The sequence below is a fragment of the Natrix helvetica genome, assembly GCF_964273705.1.
Source record: "Natrix helvetica genome assembly, chromosome: Z".
In the NCBI taxonomy this organism is placed as follows: Eukaryota; Metazoa; Chordata; class Lepidosauria; order Squamata; family Natricidae; genus Natrix; species Natrix helvetica.
Window position 1 is genome coordinate 27340154 of NC_138554.1, and position 17109 is coordinate 27357262.

Here is a 17109-nt window from a genome sequence, read left to right on the forward strand (position 1 = left end):
TCTTGTTCATTTTACCACTCATTATTTCCTCCAAAATCATGTTTAAATTGAACCACTGCGACCCTTTTTAATATTTCCTACCCTCCCCCCACCATTGTTCAACCAACTTGCCAAGCCCTTTTGCTATGCAACCCAACTGAGAATGGAATGGCACAGTGAACGTGGCCATAAGTTGCCTAATACTTGCACCATGCAAAGTATGCCAACAGATGTCAAATATTCTCTTCCTCTCCTGTTGTATGAACTGTGTTCCCCAGGAGCTCTTGCAATCTCGATCTGTAGCCAAAGATGCAGTGGGTGGGTTGGGCTTTCTCACCTATTTTCTTAATTCAATTTTACAATTAGAAATCTAAATAAGCCCTTTTAAAAAAAGATTCCCTGACTTCCTTATGAGCCTTTGGACAGTGAAATGAATGTAATACAGATAGTCCTCAACTTATGACCATAATAGGTACTAGAAAATTTATCATTAAACAGTGTGATTATTAAGTGAGGCATCATATGACCGCACCTGATTTTAAGGCCTTTTCTGCTGTGGCCATTAAACGAGATATCATATGACTGCAGTCATTAAGCATATCACCCACAATTATTAACCAAGCATGACTATGACACGTGACCTCCTGTCAGTTTTCCCATTGACTTTGCTTGTCAGAAGCCAGTTAGGAAGATGGCAATCCCATGCTCACAGGATAATGCAACCATCATAAATGCACAGTGGCTGACAAGTGCCATAACCACAATTATGCGACTGTAGGGATGCTGCAATGGCCATTGTCTTTATTCAGCAGTCATTCTAACTGAAGAGTTGCTAAGTAAAGGGCCATAATTCAAAGACTTCTTGTATATCAGCATTTCAATACTATTGAAACTAAAAAGGTTTTCTGGAGTGTGGGTTATTTCCATATGGAAGGGGAAATCAACTCCTCCATCAATTGAAATGTAATCTACAGAGATCAGATTGATCGTCTACTGGCAAACCAGACAGTTTGATATGACAATTGAGGTACTGGCCTAGAAAGCAGGAGAGTGTTTTAGTCCAGAGTTTCTCTCATTTAATAATAATAATAATAATTTTATTTGATTAGCCGCAACCCTCTCCCGAAGGACTCGGGGCGGCGTACAATCAAAGCAAATAAAATACATATAAAGACAACATACATACATAAGAAACAAAGACATATACATGTGCATGGAGGAGGTAGACTAATAAGTGAAGACAATTAAAAAACAATTTAAAATCCCATTAAATAAAATTACCAAATTAAAAAACCCGTCAGGAGCGTTAAGAAGTTATGGTTGAGCCAGGCCAGCTATTTGGAATAGGTGGGTCTTGAGCTTTATACGGAAGGAGTGGAGGTCAGTGGTGGTCCTAATATCCGGAGGGAGGTCATTCCACAGGGCTGGGCCCGCCACAGAGAAGGCTCTGCTCCTAGGCGCTGCCCCTCGGCACTGTCTGGTGGACGGCACCTGGAGAAGTCCCTCTCTGTGCGAGCGGATGGGTCGTAGGGATGTATGGGGAAGAATACGATCCCGCAGGTAACTAGGTCCTGAGCCATGGAGCGCTTTAAAGATCGTAATCAAGACCTTGAAACGCACCCGATAGACCACAGGAAGCCAGTGCAGCTCGCGCAGGAGAGGTGTCACATGGGAGTACCTAGTACTCCCCATAATCACCCGCGCGGCCGCATTCTGGACCAACTGCAGTCTCCGAATGCATTTCAAGGGAAGCCCCATGTAGAGAGCGTTGCAGTAGTCCAGGTGAGACGTCACCAGCGCATGGGTGACTGTGCGTAGGGCGTCCCGGTCCAATAGGGGGCGCAATTGGCGCACCAGGCGAACCTGGTGGAACGCCCCCCTGGCCACGGCTGTCACATGGTCATCCATGGACAGCCTGGCATCTAGGAGGACGCCCAAATTGTGCGCCCGCTCCACGGGGGTGAGTTGAATGCCCCCAATGGCCAGAGATGGAATTAACTGGTTGAACCGGGGGGCCGGAACCCACAGCCACTCCGTCTTGGAAGGGTTGAGCTTGAGTCGGTTGTCATCCATCCAGATCCGTACGGCTTCCACACACCGGGACATCATTTCCACGGCCTCGTTGGGGTGGTTCGGGGTGGAAATGTACAGCTGAGTATCATCAGCGTACAGATGATATCCCACCCCGAAACCACGGATGATCTCGCCCAGCGGCTTCATGTATGTGTTGAACAGGAGTGGCGAGAGGACCGACCCCTGTGGCACCCCACAAGTAAGGGGGCTTAGGGTCGACCTCTGCTCCCCTGCCAACACACGTTGCGTCCGGCCAGAAAGGTAGGAGCCGAACCACCGCAAAACGGTGCCCCGGACCCCCAACCCCTCCAGTCGGTGCAACAGGATACCATGGTCGATGGTATCAAAAGCCGCTGAGAGGTCTAATAGGACCAGGATAGAGGAGCAACCCCTATCTCTGGCCCTCCAGAGATCATCTACCAACGCGACCAAGGCCGTCTCTGTGCTGTGCCCGGGGCGAAAGCCGGACTGGCGCGGGTCTAGATAATCATTCTCCTCCAGATGTCGTGGGAACTGAGAAGCCACCACACTCTCTACAACCTTCACCAGAAAGGGAAGGTTGGAGACAGGACAATAATTGGCCAGCTCCGTAGGGTCCAGGGAAGGCTTCTTGAGCAAGGGTCTCACCACCGCCTCTTTCAAGGCGGCCGGAAGAGATCCCTCACCCAACGAAGCGTTCACTAGGCCCAGGAGCCAGTCACGTGTAACCTCCCAGGATGCCAGTACAAGCCAGGAGGGACACGGGTCCAGTAAACATGTGGTAGGTCGCAGTCGTCCATGCAATCTGTCCAAATCCTCGATGACAACCAAGTCAAACTCCTCCCAGAAAGGTTTCTCAAGACTCGCCACGGACGTCTCGACTGGGCCACTGAAGGGGACCCAATCCTTCCGGATTTGAGCGACTTTATCCTGCAGATATTTCCCAAATTCCTCTGCCCTTCCCTGTAAAGGGGCCTCCCGTGGCCTCTGAAACAAGAGGGAGCGGGACACCCGAAACAGGGCAGCAGGGCGGTTCTCTGCGGATGCAATGAGAGCGGAGCAATATTGGCGTTTGGCCGTTCTCAATGCCACTAGGTACGTCCTTAAATGGGCTCGTACTTGTGCTCGGTCAAATTCGGATTGGGAGGATCTCCAACGACTCTCTAGGCATCTCTTGCGGTGCTTCATCACCCTTAGCTCCTCAGTAAACCAAGGAGCCAGGGTGGATCGTTGCCGCCGGAGAGGCCGCAAAGGCGCCACCCGGTTCAAGGCCCCGGTAGTCGCATTGTTCCACGCGGCCACCAGGTCCTCTACCCGAGGGCGGGTCAGGGCTGCAGGAGGTGGCCCAAGCTCCGTTTGGAACCTATCTGGTTCCATCAGGCGCCTGGGGCGGAACCATCTAGTGCTTTCCGGTTCCGCCTCCCCGCAGCGGGGGGTAGCACCAGGGAAGTCAAGTCGGAGGAGTGAGTGATCTGACCATGACAGGGGAGTGATGGTTAAGTTCACTCCTCCCAGATCACTCAACCACTGGCCAGAGACAAAAACAAGGTCCAAGGTGTGACCTCCCTCGTGTGTCGGGCCCTGAATCACTTGAGTCAGGTCCATGGCTATCATGGAAGCCATGAACTCCCGAACCCCCTCTGATGCTTCTCCCACCGATGGCAGGTTAAAATCCCCCATCACTAAAAGTTTGGGGGTCTCAACCGCCACCGATGCGATCAGCTCGAGGAGCTCAGGCAGGGTCGCTGATGTATGGCGGGGAGCCAGGTATACTATCAGCAGGCCCAACTGCCTCCCAGGGCCCCATTTCACAACAAGGGATTCACAGCCGGACGTCTGTGGCACAGTGGACTCCCTCGACTCTAAGTCCTCCCGGATAATCACTGCTACCCCACCGCCCCTTCCCCGGGCCAGGGGCTGGTGAAATGCTTGGTAACCTGGTGGGCACATTTCCACGAGGGGTAAACCTCCCTCGTGGCCCAACCAGGTTTCCGTTATTCCCGCGAGGTCCGGCTCCCCCTCCAAAATTAGATCATGAATGAGGGGGGCCTTATTGACAACGGACCTCGCATTGCATAGCAACAGCCTCAGGCCCTGGGCCTGCAGGTCCTGACCACCTAGAACGCGGGGGTTGGTACAAGCGACCGGGTGCAACCAGCACTCACGGTCTCCCAACCGACTGCGAGTTGTTAATCTGTCCTCGTATCTGCCCCTCCCTACGACTGTTGGAATCAAGGAGCCCCGTATGGGAATGATATCCTCCCCCCCTCCTCCTCTCCGCTCCTTCCGCTCGTGACCCCACCTGGTGACCTGGCTCTGTCATCGCTCCTGATCTGACCCACCCGCCCCCCAACCCCTAAACCCCTAAAAGTATTTAAAAAACATTTAATTAAAAAACCCCTAAGTCTCCGCTTCCTCCACCTCTCGGGATTAATAAATCCGTCATCAAGGTGGGCCCTTGAGAGGGCGGAGGGCCATACCTGCGAGAGGGGGGACTCCCGCAGTAGGATTAGGTCTAACCTTGAGTACATATGTTATTTAAAAATTCATCAGGGCCTAGGCTCTGTGCTGCAGGTGTTCTGGCCAATAAGCCATAGTCCAATAAAATTGAAAAAGCCGGGTTCCGGTGCAAAGAAAATTGTCCAGTCCTAGATGAGAGGGGGGTAGTGATGGTAATAAGCTGGTCAGGTGCCAGTCAATAGGTGGGGGCTAGTGGGTGGTCAATGGTGGGTGGCGAGGGATAGGTGGATTATTGCTTGATAATGGGCAAGGGGCAGATGGTCAATCAGACGAAGATAGGGAGGTAATCCTCCAGGGCGCGCACAGATGGAAAACAGGGGCAATTGTTAGTCCAAGAGTCAGCAGGGGGGGTAAATGGTGCAGTCATGGAGGCAGCTGGCAGGAGGTAAAAACTCCCCTGCCAAGCCTGATGTTAAAGCCTCATGCCAGTTCCCAGCAAACTCCCCCCCCCCCCCGGCCTCTAAGCAGCCTCCTGAAACGCGGCCCTTCTCCTACCAGGCCTTCGGCATTTAAGTCCTGCCTAGGCCTGCATCCATGTTCTTAGCACCCAAAATCTCAGTATCTCAGTATCAGATAACTCCTTTGTTCTGGAAAACCTTCTCTCTAATTTCCAAGGTATTGATGGGTGCTTTGATTGCCCAGTGGTGAGGGAAATGCACTTTGTGCCCTATCTAACAAAATGAAATTCAACATAGAGGAAAGTAGACTTTAGCACCTAGGCAAGAAAAATCAAATGTATAGCTACAGATTAGATGAAACATACAGATTAGCAGTAACTGTGAAAGGGACCTTGGAGGAAAGTCACTTAAATATGAGCCAGCAATGTGCAGCAGCAGTCAAAAAAGCCAACACAATCCTAGGTTGCATTAACAGAGGGATAGAATCAAGATCACGGGAAGTGCTAGTACCGCTTCATAAAGTGAGAACAATTAACCAGTGGAACGGCTTGCCTTCAGAGATTGCGGATACTCCATCACTGGAGAACAGGCTAGACAGCAACTCTCCTGCTTGAGCATAGGGTTGGACTAGAAGACTTCAAAGTTTCCTTCCAATTCTGTTATTTATCCATATTATTGTTTCACATATTCAATGACTTAGCCCCAGGAATGAAATCCTTAACCATGTCAAGGAATCCAGAAGCCTTAGTTCCCCTCTGTTGCATTCCTGTTCAAGCAGATCCCATTTTCCTCACCAGAGACCCAGGATTACTAGACACACACAAGGGCTCAGCCAAGATGTTTTATTTTGGCACCAAGGCAGGCTGTTTTTAGGGCAGCCACCCTAGGAGGTGGCTATGAAAAGAGAGAAAGAAGTGACGTAGAAAGCTTAACCCCCCTGAGCCAGGATGGAAACTTAAGGCAGAAATACTGGACGCCTTTTCCCTCCAGCGGTTGGATTAGAAAGCTGTTCAGAGGATGATGGTATTTTCTGCAAACTGGGGCTCTGGGAAGCATTTCAAACCCCACATGGTCCTCAGAACAGGCACTGTCAATTTAAGTGTAGGACAGATGTGGTCAAGCAAAGGTTTGAAACAGCAAAGCATGTTGGGATTGCCAGCAGCAATAGATGGAATATCAGCTGCAGAACTAACCTAGTTAGTCCCAGTCCCAGGAAACAAGATGTACATTTTAAGATTTCTTGCACGGAAGATTGCATGTGGTGAGAGTCCCAGAGCATTGGGTCCAAGATCAAAACAAAACGTCTCCGCAAAAGCAAAGCATGATGAGATGATTGAAACAAACTGTGATGAGATGATTGAAGCAAACCATGATGAGGTGATTCCAGCAGAACAATATCTCCAGAGGATAATGGCAAGAAGGGATTAACATCAGCACAGCATGATGAAATGGAGCACATCCAATCAAGCAGGAGTCTCTATGGACAGACCATGATTCTGTTTGTCCAGAGAAACAGATAATGATGGGGAGGTGGCAGACATACAGGGTGACTGATTTTGCATGATTTTGACTGACATCTGGGATCCTAGGAAAGTAAGTCGTGATGATCAAAGGCATTGGTGATATCCTTCAGGTGGTAGCAAGAGTTCCTCGCAATGATAAAGGAAGGCTTCAAGGTTTAACTGGAGTCTGTGCAAGATACAGGAAGTTGTTGGAAGTTGCAGCTAGGACTCCACGACAGCTGATGTGGGTGCTATAAACACCTCCAGGCAGGTCATTAAGTACCCCTGTGCTCTGGAAAAAAGAAGAAAATTGAAATTAGAAGAGCCTTTAATAAACTATTTTTCAGGCCTGGCAACTTTTAAGATATGTGGATTTCAACTCCCAGAATTATCTGAGGAATCCTGTGAATTGAAGTCCCCATGCTGGCTGGGGAATTCTGTGAATTGAAGTCCATATATCTTAAAGTTGCTGAGCTCAAAGAAACAGACAGATGGACAGACAGACAGACAGACAGACAGACAGACATATATGTACACACACACACACACACACACACACACTAGCCTCTGCCATTTTCTTTGATTGACAAGCTCTCCTCTACTGAACAAAAGAAAGAGGGCAGAAATCAGCTGCTACCACTACATGTTTCTTTTCTTTGGAGTTTGAAGGCCAAATATAACCTTTTAGATTGGTGCCTTGGCGTGCATATTTTCCAATGAGACAGGCCAAGACCAGACTATCATTAAATTACAATTTATTCAGAACATTCTGATTAAAGGGGAGCCTCTCATTCAAAGAGGGAACCCAGATCCTTAGCCTACATTCCATTTTATAATTAACACATAAAAAAAATGCAAGAGGAAAGTTGGACAGGATGAAAGCTCTCCTTTGCACAATAAATCAACTACGTGTAGTCAAACATGTTACATCCATGTCCATTTAAATGAGTTCTGGTAACAAAGGGTATAAAATTTAAGATGTTAATGAGAAAAAAGGTTGTTTGGAGTTCACAAAGAGACAAATAAGATACCAATTAGCGTTAACAAACTCCAGAACATCCTATTAAGTCAAACATGATCCCATCCTATCCTGGCCTGGGGAATTTATTTTTTCAATTTAGGAATGTTAGAAACCATCAATCTATCCACACAGCAATAGAATAAAAAGTTTTCCTACATTCCAGTCTGCAATGGTTTGATAAACCTTTATCACAATTTTAAAAGGGAGAAAAATAAATTAAAATACAATACAAAATAATTATATTAGTTAATAACAATACAACAAACTCCATGATGTGGATACCACAAAGTCCATGTTGTGTGGTCCTCAAGTTCCTGGAGACTAATCACAGGGTGCAAAAAAAAAGTTCCAGTCGCACATATCTGCTAGTCATTCCCGACTCTAGGGGGCAGGGCTCATCTCCATTTCAAAGCCAGAGAGCCAGCGCTGTCCGAAGACGTCTCCGTGGTCATGTGGCCGGCACGACTAAACACTGAAGGCGCACGGAATGCTGTTACCTTCCTACCAAGTGGTTCCTATTTTTCTACTTGCATTTTTACATGCTTTCAAACTACTAGGTTGGCAGAAGCTGGGACAAGTAATGGGAGCTCACTCACCCGTTACGCGGCGCTAGGGATTCAAACCACTGAACTGCCGGCCTTTCTGATTGACAAGCTCAGCGTCTTAGCCACTAAGCCACCCTGAAACACCCACCCTATTACAAAGCCAAGCCCTTTCCTGCAAGGATTAGCAAAGCTACCTTACCATGAGAATTCTTCTGTCAACGAGTCGACACAAGTTGTTCCGACTTCCACCAGCTATAATGTAGTCAGTGCCAAGGAAGTGGCAAGTATATAACTGAGGGGAAGGCAAGAGAAAGCCCTTCATTAAACTAATCAAAAAAGAACCCTATTACCATTTTTTTTGCCAAGAATGATCAGCTTTCAGTTGGCAGATGTGTTCCCTTAAAATCACACTGATACACAATCTAAATAAGTGAACAAGGCTACATGATGGGGCGACAGACAGAAGAAACCAAGGCTGTTAAAATGAGGCATTCTCACTTTTACTCCCCAATCCTGGAAAAGAGTTTTCTTGCAAATATCTTCAGCCCCCTTGATATTGCAGGACTGAGAACCAGCAGTAGAAAATACCGAATCTACCCACACTCCAATTGAAAGATTATGTTATGAAACAGTCGTGGTGATCCCAGTGGTTTATAGACATGCTGGGTGCTATATTCAAAAATCTTGGATGGCCCTTGGAAAATCTGCACATTGGCAAATTTCCATCTGTCAATTTCAAAAGGCCATACTGCTTGGAGGTACATAGTATATACCATATACTATGTTCAGAGGTGGGTTGGTCCTGGTTCAGGATGGGTCAGGCAAACCGGTAGTAGCAGCGGTGGGAGGCTCCACCCACTCACCTGGACGCTTCTGCGCATGTGCAGAAACATTACAAACACACATGCACGAGTGCGCCCAAACCGGTAGTTAAAAAATTGGCAACCCACCACTGATTATGTTGATACATTGCAATGCCCTAGGTCAGGGGTGTGCAAATGTGGAAACTTTAAGACTTGTGGACTTCAACTCCTAGAATGCCCCAGCCAGCTATGCTGGCTGGGGAATTCTGGGAGTTGAAGTCCACAAGTCTTAAAGTTCCCACGTTTGGACACCCCTGCCCTAGGTTTTTGGGAAGAACTTGATGTGTAAGCAGCCAAAACCAGCTAGAGAGCTGGCAGCTGTGATTTCACATTGTTGGGCATGCAATCATAAAACAGCAGTCTGGTCTGGTTTGTTTTTCAGAGGAGGAGAAAAATTGATTGGACAGTGACCATTTATCCATCCTCATTTCTCCAGGAAAATAAGGCCAGGATGGAAAGCCATTAAGCCACGATTCCCATTACAAGAACTATAACGGCTGCTGAAGTCCAAAAGCCAGGAGAAAGGATAAGAGGACAGTTCCCTCTGAAGAGGAAATGGGCTATGAGAGCTCCAAATTCAGAGAACTTGGCCTTGCACCACGGCTGAGGCAAAATGAACAGCCTTGTGGAAGAAAGGTAATGATGTCAGATTACAGGGTTGGAAAGGTTTAAGGTGGAAATTCAACTTCAATGGATAATTAGAATGACAGAAAAAAATACTTCATAATGTATACTGTATACCTGTATACTGTACGAGTCAAAAAGATGGCTGTGAAAATATCTACAGACTCCCTCACATCCTGGACATAAATTGTTTCAACTTCTACCCTCCAAACGACATTATAGGGAACTGAATACCAGAACTACTAGACACAAAGACAGTTCCTCCCCGCCCCATATACCATCACTCTGCTAAACAACCACTGTAATTCCCACAATATTGTCAAATAATTTACTAAGACTATATTACTATTATTCTTCTCTTCCTTCCTAGTATCTATCTCTACCCACTTATGACTATAACCATGTTGCTTACCAGTGAAGTGCAGTCAGGGGAGGCGGGGGGAGACAGAGCCTCACAGCTCTCATGAAAGGAAAAAAAATGTAAAAGGGAAAAGGCGAGTGCTGAGGTGAGGCTTAAAAAAGCCTCTAAAAAAGGGAGGACTGTGACAACTTTGATCTTTGCAAGAGTGCAAGCAAAATACCCCAGGATCACGGTGGCAGGGACAGCAACTCCTTCCGCTGGGGAGAAGAGACACGCTGTGCAGGAGGCTCCTCAGCGCTAGCCTCAGATCAGCGCGGGCCGCTCAGGAAGGAGGGGAATGGGACCGCGTGTGCAGGAGGCTCCTCAGTGCTAGCCTCATCAGTGCGAGCCGTGGTCCCCTTCATGTTGGCTCAGGAAGGAGGGGAATGGGACTGCGGCTCGCGCTGATCTGAGGCTAGCGCTGAGGAGCCTCCTGCACATGCGGTCCCATTCCCCTCAATTCCTGAGCGGCTCGCGCTAATCTGAGGCTAGCGCTGAAGAGCCTCCTGCACAGCGTGGCTCTTCTCCGCAGCACAGTGGAAGGAGTTGCTGTCCCCGCCAGCGTGATCCTGTGGTATTTTGCTTGCACGCTTGCAAAGATCAAAGTTGTCACAGTCCTCCCTTCATGATGATCATTTGATGACATCAGTGCCTCACCAGCCATAAACTTCACCGCACGTCACTGTTGCTTATATCTTTCAATTTATATTGTTTTTATTTGTTTCCTAGTATGATTTGATAGCTTATTAGTAACCTTGACTATCACTAAGTGTTGTATCTTTTTATTCTTGATAAATGTGTTTTACTCTCCTTATGTACGCTGAGAGCATATGCACCAAAGACAAATTCCTTGTGTGTCCAATCACATTTGGTCAATAAAGAATTCTGTCTGTCTGTCTGTCTCTCTCTCTCTCTCTTATTCTTCGCTTCCTTCCTAGTATCTATCTCTTCCCACTTATGATTATAACCATGCTGCTTGTATCTTTCAACTGACATAGCTTTATGTGTATACTAGTACAATTTGATAGCTTATTAGTAACCTATGACTATGACTAAGTGTTGTTTCTTTTACTCTTGATTAATGTATTTTACTCTCCTTATGTATGCCTAGAGCATATGCACCAAAGGCAAATTCCTTGTGTGTCCAATCACACTTGGCCAATAAAGAATTCTTTCTTTCTTTCTTTCTTTCTTTCTTTCTTTCTTTCTTTCTTTCTTTCTTTCTTTCTTTCTGTCTGTCTGTCTGTCTATCTATCTATCTATCTATCTATCTATCTATCTATCTATCTATCTATCTATCATCTATCTATCTCTTATTCTTCGCTTCCTTCCTAGTATCTATCTCTTCCCACTTATGACTATAACCATGCTGCTTGTATCTTTCAACTTGCATAGCTTTATGTGTTTACTAGTTTGATTTGATAGCTTATTAGTAACCTATGACTACCACTAAGTGTTGTTTCTTTTACTCTTGCTTAATGCATTTTACTCTCCTTATGTACGCATATGTACTAAAGACAAATTCCTTGTCTGTCCAATAACACTTGGCCAATAAATAATTCTATTCTATTCTAAATATTAAATCCAAATGGATTTTGCAGTGAGAAGATAAGAGAAGGGGTTTTATGCGTCTTATAAATTTGGTGGTTTGGTAGCTGTTTTCAGAAAGGAGCCCTATTGAAAAATGTATGATGGGTTAATTTCACTCTTCTCCTTGCTGGTTAGAGTTTATGCGAAATGACCCAACACTTCTGGAGACACCAGACATTGGGAAATGCTGGTTTCGTCTGAGTTTTGGGAATAATGAGAAATAGTTCTTCAACCTGTGAGTGACCCCGAAAATCTTCTGGAACGTCCATTATCTTGCCACATGATTCAGCATCCCAAATCTAGGGTAGAGACAAAAATATTTATTTGTATTTCAGTGGATGGTTTCTAGATTGTATTTCCAGATTTTAAACCTATGGTTTCTCAGAGAAACGTTTTGTGGGTTGGTTTCTGAACATTTCATTACCAGGCTAGGTAACATCTGCAGCGGAATTTAGGGGATGACAGTGTCAGTGTTCTTCTGTTTATACGGGCTTCAGGTGTGATCAGTAGGTCTTGTGATGGGGAGGTCACATCAGGTGAAGGTCATGTCAGGTGAAGGTCTTGTGATGGGTCAGATGTGGGTTGCCTCAAGTGAAACATTCAGAAATCAACCACAAGCCCGGAGAATGAACCTTTGCCCTCATCCTTCACCCAAGCTACATATATTCATCCTTATTGCAAGCCTATTTACCTATAATGCTAAGTAATAAATCATGTCTGACAAAGCAAAATGGCAAGTTTTAAATCTCTAACCAATCTTAGTGTGATATTTAAATCCAATGAATCAGAGGTGGTATTCAGCTGGTTTGCACTCGATTTGGTGAGCCGGTAGGGGAAATTTGGCCTGTATCGCCAAACTGGTAGCGACTTCTGCTTGACCAAACCCCACGCCCGGTTGCCAGTCAGTCACCCCACCCACCCGGTCACTGCTTGCTCACCCTGCCCACCCGGTCGCTGCTTGCTTGCCTTGCCAGCCAGCTTGATGCTCGCTCCGCCCATCCCAGCCCTATATATGTTGCCTTTGCTTCGCGATGTGGCTCAGCTACCCGCCTTGCCAGTCGCCTCCATGCCTTGTCTGCTCAGCTCAGCTCACCAAAGGTAAGTAAGCATGCTGCCTGCTCGCTCTTCACCTTGGGTCAGGGGCACCAAGGATTTGCCATTCCCTGAGGTCCTGGAGCAATCGCCCGCCTCAGGCGGGTCGGAGAATGTGCCATTCCCTGGCTCTAGCCTTGCCCCAGAGTCACCGCCTGCTTGCCACCTGCTCTCCCTTTACCAGTTGCACGGATCTCCCAGAGGTGTGCTGTTGCCGGCATTACTGCCAGGTAATTTTGCATGCACCGAAAATAGGTAGGTAGGTAGAAATTTTTTCCTACCTTTTTCTTTGGGGGTGGCTTGGTGGGAAGGGTCATGTGACTGAGTGGGCATGGCCGTAAGTGATGTCTACTTGGCCACTCCCTCTCAGACACATGATACCCCTAGCCACACCCACAGAACCGGTAGTAAAAAAAAATTGAATCCCATCACTGCAATGAATGTATTGCTCATTCATGAATTTTATAGGGCTTATAGAGTTACCTGAAATATGTATACAGTAAGTATATGACGCATCTGTTGTTTAAAGGAACATTTGAATGATTCATATTATATCACATCTCATTTATCCCGAGCAGTAGAGTCAAACTCGAGTTCCTGCACATATATGTTTTACTATATAATGCAACAATAGAAAAGTGATCTGGGAGCATTCCCTGCAAATTTGTTTCACTCTGCACAAGGAAATATTGCTCTAACTCAACTTTGGAGCTTCAGAGATGTCTTTTTACCACTCTTACCTGCAGGGTGCTATGCCGCCTCCAGGATCCCGTCAAAATCTGTGAGCCCGTTTTGTCTATTGACAGAGCATCCCCACAGATATGGGGCCCAGAGATACGCCTGTGAGAAGGGCAGAGCAAAGGAGGGAAACATGTGAGAACAGAAGCTACAGGAGAAGAAACAATAGCTTAGAGAAAGAAAGAAAGAAAGAGAGAGAGAGAGAGAGAGAGAGAGAGAGGGAGAGAGAGAGAAAGAAAGAAAGAAGGAGAAATGGAAGATGGAGGAGCAAGGAGGGTGGAGAAGTCCCCAAAGGATGAAGTAAGAGTACTGAATGGAGAAGTAGGGGAGATATTTAGGCCTACCGTTGTGAATGTGGAAATTGTGTGTTCCAAAACTAGAAGGAAAAAAGGCAGGGAAAAATGTTGTTAGATAACTTCACACTCTCCAAGGCCCACTTGATAACATTTCTCTTGCCTGATCTATCAACTATAGCAGTGGCCCCCAACCTTTTGCGCACTAAGGACCAATTTCGTGGAGAGAGGTTTGATTAATGATTAATGACACTTATGATTCCGGGATGCATTTTAAGGTAGGTCTCTTGAGACAAATTACACAATCTATAAAATACGTATACATCCATCCTTTTGGTTTTTTATTTTATTTTATTCCTAGGCTGCCCAAAGCCCAAAACTCCCTGTGGCCTGCAGAGATCTTCCTACCAAGTTGGCAAACCTAAACCTTACAGCTAAATTACCTATTTTGGACTACATGATTAAAAATTAAAAAACCCCACCTTTTTCTTTTAATAGTGTTACACATCTGTTGGAAGCCACCTGACCAATTCAAATCCTACCCTCCAAATGGCCAAAAAATCCAGCCTCATCCCCTCCAGAGATGCCACCACATTGCTACCCACCTGTCTGTAATCTTGACCTGATGCCCTTCGAAAATCAAATTTAAAAAATATTTTTAAGATTCCCCAAAGTTGCACTCCCATAGTCCACACCTTTGGACCTTTTAAACATGGAATGGGGCGGGGGGAACCTACCCTTTTCCTTAAAACAATTCCATACATTCTCTCCTCCCCCCCCCCCATTATAGAGACAAGTGACTAATTTTTAAAAAGAGGCTGGGGGTGGAGATGGGGATATTAATAGCTGTGGTGGCACAGTGGTTAGAATGCAGTATTGCAGGCTAATTTTGCTGACTGCCAGGAGTTTGATCCTGACTAGGTCAAGGTTGATTCAGCTTTCCATTTTTCCAAGGTCGGTAAAACTTGAATTGTTGGGGGCAATATGTTGACTCTGTAAATAGAGAAAACTGTAGAGCACCATGAAATGGTATATAAGTAAGTGCTATTAAGCTCCACCCCAATCTTCCTATTTTGAATCAAACCAGGAGTCACCAACCTTTCGGATCTCAGGGACCCCTAAGTTCATAATTTTAAATCCTGTGGACCACTAGTATGATTTTTTTTTAAAAAAAAGATCAATAGTATTTAGTGCAATATAAAAAATGCAAATAATTTTTCTGCGGACCACCACAATTTTCTTGCGGGCCACCAGTGATCCACGGACCACCAATTAGTGACCACTGAATCAAACCATCATGAATGAAGATGGAGCAGAACCAATGGGTATTTTGCATATTTTCTCCTTGCATTTGTGCAAAATAGTGGTCAGCCTGGCTGAGGTTTTGGGTTGTTCAAACCTGGGGCTCTACAGTAACTCTGATATTTGCAGGATAAGACACTACCAGCAGCCCCCCCCCCACCTCCAAATAGAAAAGCTGGGATGGATGAAGTGAAAATTATTCCCAGGCAGCTTTTCCTTTTAAGGTATGCCCTGTAAATAGAAAACATTATTTTTCATGGGCCATTTTCTGTACTGGATCCTGAAATTTCCGTAAGCCAATTCTCAACCCCATAACTGCTCAGCAGCACAACCCATGTTCCTGCCTGAGTCCCAGAGTTTCACCTGCACTGTGTCATCCCATCCTCCAGAAATGAAGTGTTCATTGTTTTCTGGGAAGAAGGTCAAAGCATAGACTCGGGACATATGCCCGTCCATCACAGTTGGGGAATCGCTGGAGGAAAAAGATGGATATAGTCAGTTCTCTGAGGTAGTCCAGATCAGGAAACCTAAGTTATGCATGCAAATACTCTTTTTATCATAGGCTGTAGTAACACAATTTTGCAAATTTGAATGAGCTTGCTCCCTCCCTCCCTTTATCTTCATGTGGTCTACAGAGAATCTTGTCTGAGACCCGGATTTCCGTTCTAGCCCAAACTCAGAGTTCCTTTGACCTCTAGGTGACCTTTGAATGCCATGACCAATCGATCACATGGCCTCACATGGCCTCCAACCAGCACGACTTCCCACCCACGTGATCTTTGTGTCATGTGACCTGTCAACCACACAGCCAACCAACCACATAACCACACAAGACCATTTAAAAGCAGAGGAGAAGTGAAATGAGAAACTTCAACCAACGTTTTGCTGATGACATTACCTAACCGAGTGACAAAATGTTCAGAAGCCAAACAGCGACCTCGGGGAACCAAACCAACAATAACAGCTACAAATATTTTCTTTTATCTGACTGTTGTCTTGGTTGGAGCTCTTCCTCCTGTTACTTCTGCCCATTACAATTGCATTTAAAAGCTGAAAACCATCCACAAAATTTCCTACTAAGTTGAGCCCATCATTTACCTTATTTTTTGGAGTATAAGACGCACCGAAGTATAAGACTCACCAAGATTTTGAAGAGGCAAATTTTTTAAAAAAGGTTTTTGCACTCTGCAGATCTCCCAAAAACGGTCCGTTTTTTGTCAAAAAAAAAAAAGGCATGCATAACCTTTAGGAGGCTTATAGAGTGCTCCTGGGGTCTCCGGGAGGGGGGGGCAGAAACGAGCAAGAAACGGCCTGTTTTTTACTCGTTTTTACCTTCCCCAGCCCCCAGGAGCACTCTGGAAGCCTCCCAAGCCCTCTGCCTGTCCATTTTTGCAAAGGGGGTGGGGTTTCAGGAGGCCAAAAATGCTGTATTCAGTGTATAAGACGCACCCAAATTTTCACTCTCTTTTTTGAGGGAAAAAGGTGCGTCTTACACTCTGAAAAATACGGTGCTTCTTACAATTTCTGACCCTCTCAAGAGCTAATATCAAAAACTTAATAGTGTACCTGGGCTGAAAATTTTGCACTTTATTCAAGGTCTGAGTGTCATACATGTAAATTCCAGGTCCTGCTCCACTTGTGAGAAACTTGGAGCCGGAAGGATTAAAACAGGATGCGAGGGTTTGGCGATCTTCTGTGATGGTGGACAGGCAGGTGTGAGTAGAGACATGCCATAGTTTCACTTTCCCGCCAGAATCTATGGTTGGGAGAGAGCTCAGAGATGTAATGATATTATTCAACCGTAGATAGAGAACATTCTTTTTCATACGGCAGCAGAAGTCAAAATGGAGCACAACTAAGGAAGAGTCATTTTCTGACTTGAACAACTTTGCAAAACATCAAATGTGCAATAGGTTTTCAATAGGTGTCAATGCTTAGGGATGCATCCACAATTTGACGATCAAAAAAATGGCAATGCTAAATAGTTCCATTCTCATATCACGCTAAACCAAATAACAGAATAACAGAGTTGGAAGTGACCTTGGAGGTCTTCTAGTCCAACCCCCTGCTTAGGCATGAACCATTTCAGGCAAATGGTTGTCCAATCTCGTCTTAAAAACTTCCAGTGTTGGAGCATTTACAAATTCTGGAGGCAAGTTGTTCCACTGATTAATTGTTCTAACTGCCAGG

At 45.8% G+C, this 17109-nt stretch overlaps 1 protein-coding gene across 1 annotated transcript; it reads right to left on the reverse strand.

Moving 5' to 3' along the window:
- Nucleotides 1-6025: 6025 nt before the first annotated feature.
- Nucleotides 6026-16617, reverse strand: LOC309381692 (uncharacterized protein). The gene is made up of 7 exons (XM_081932978.1): nucleotides 16486-16617; nucleotides 15283-15391; nucleotides 13669-13700; nucleotides 13327-13426; nucleotides 11728-11793; nucleotides 8217-8309; nucleotides 6026-6743 (listed from the first exon to the last, which is right to left on the reverse strand). The coding sequence occupies exons 1-7, from the start codon at nucleotides 16530-16532 to the stop codon at nucleotides 6621-6623; spliced, it is 570 nt and encodes a 189-aa protein (XP_081789104.1). The 5' UTR covers nucleotides 16533-16617; the 3' UTR covers nucleotides 6026-6620.
- Nucleotides 16618-17109: the final 492 nt, after the last annotated feature.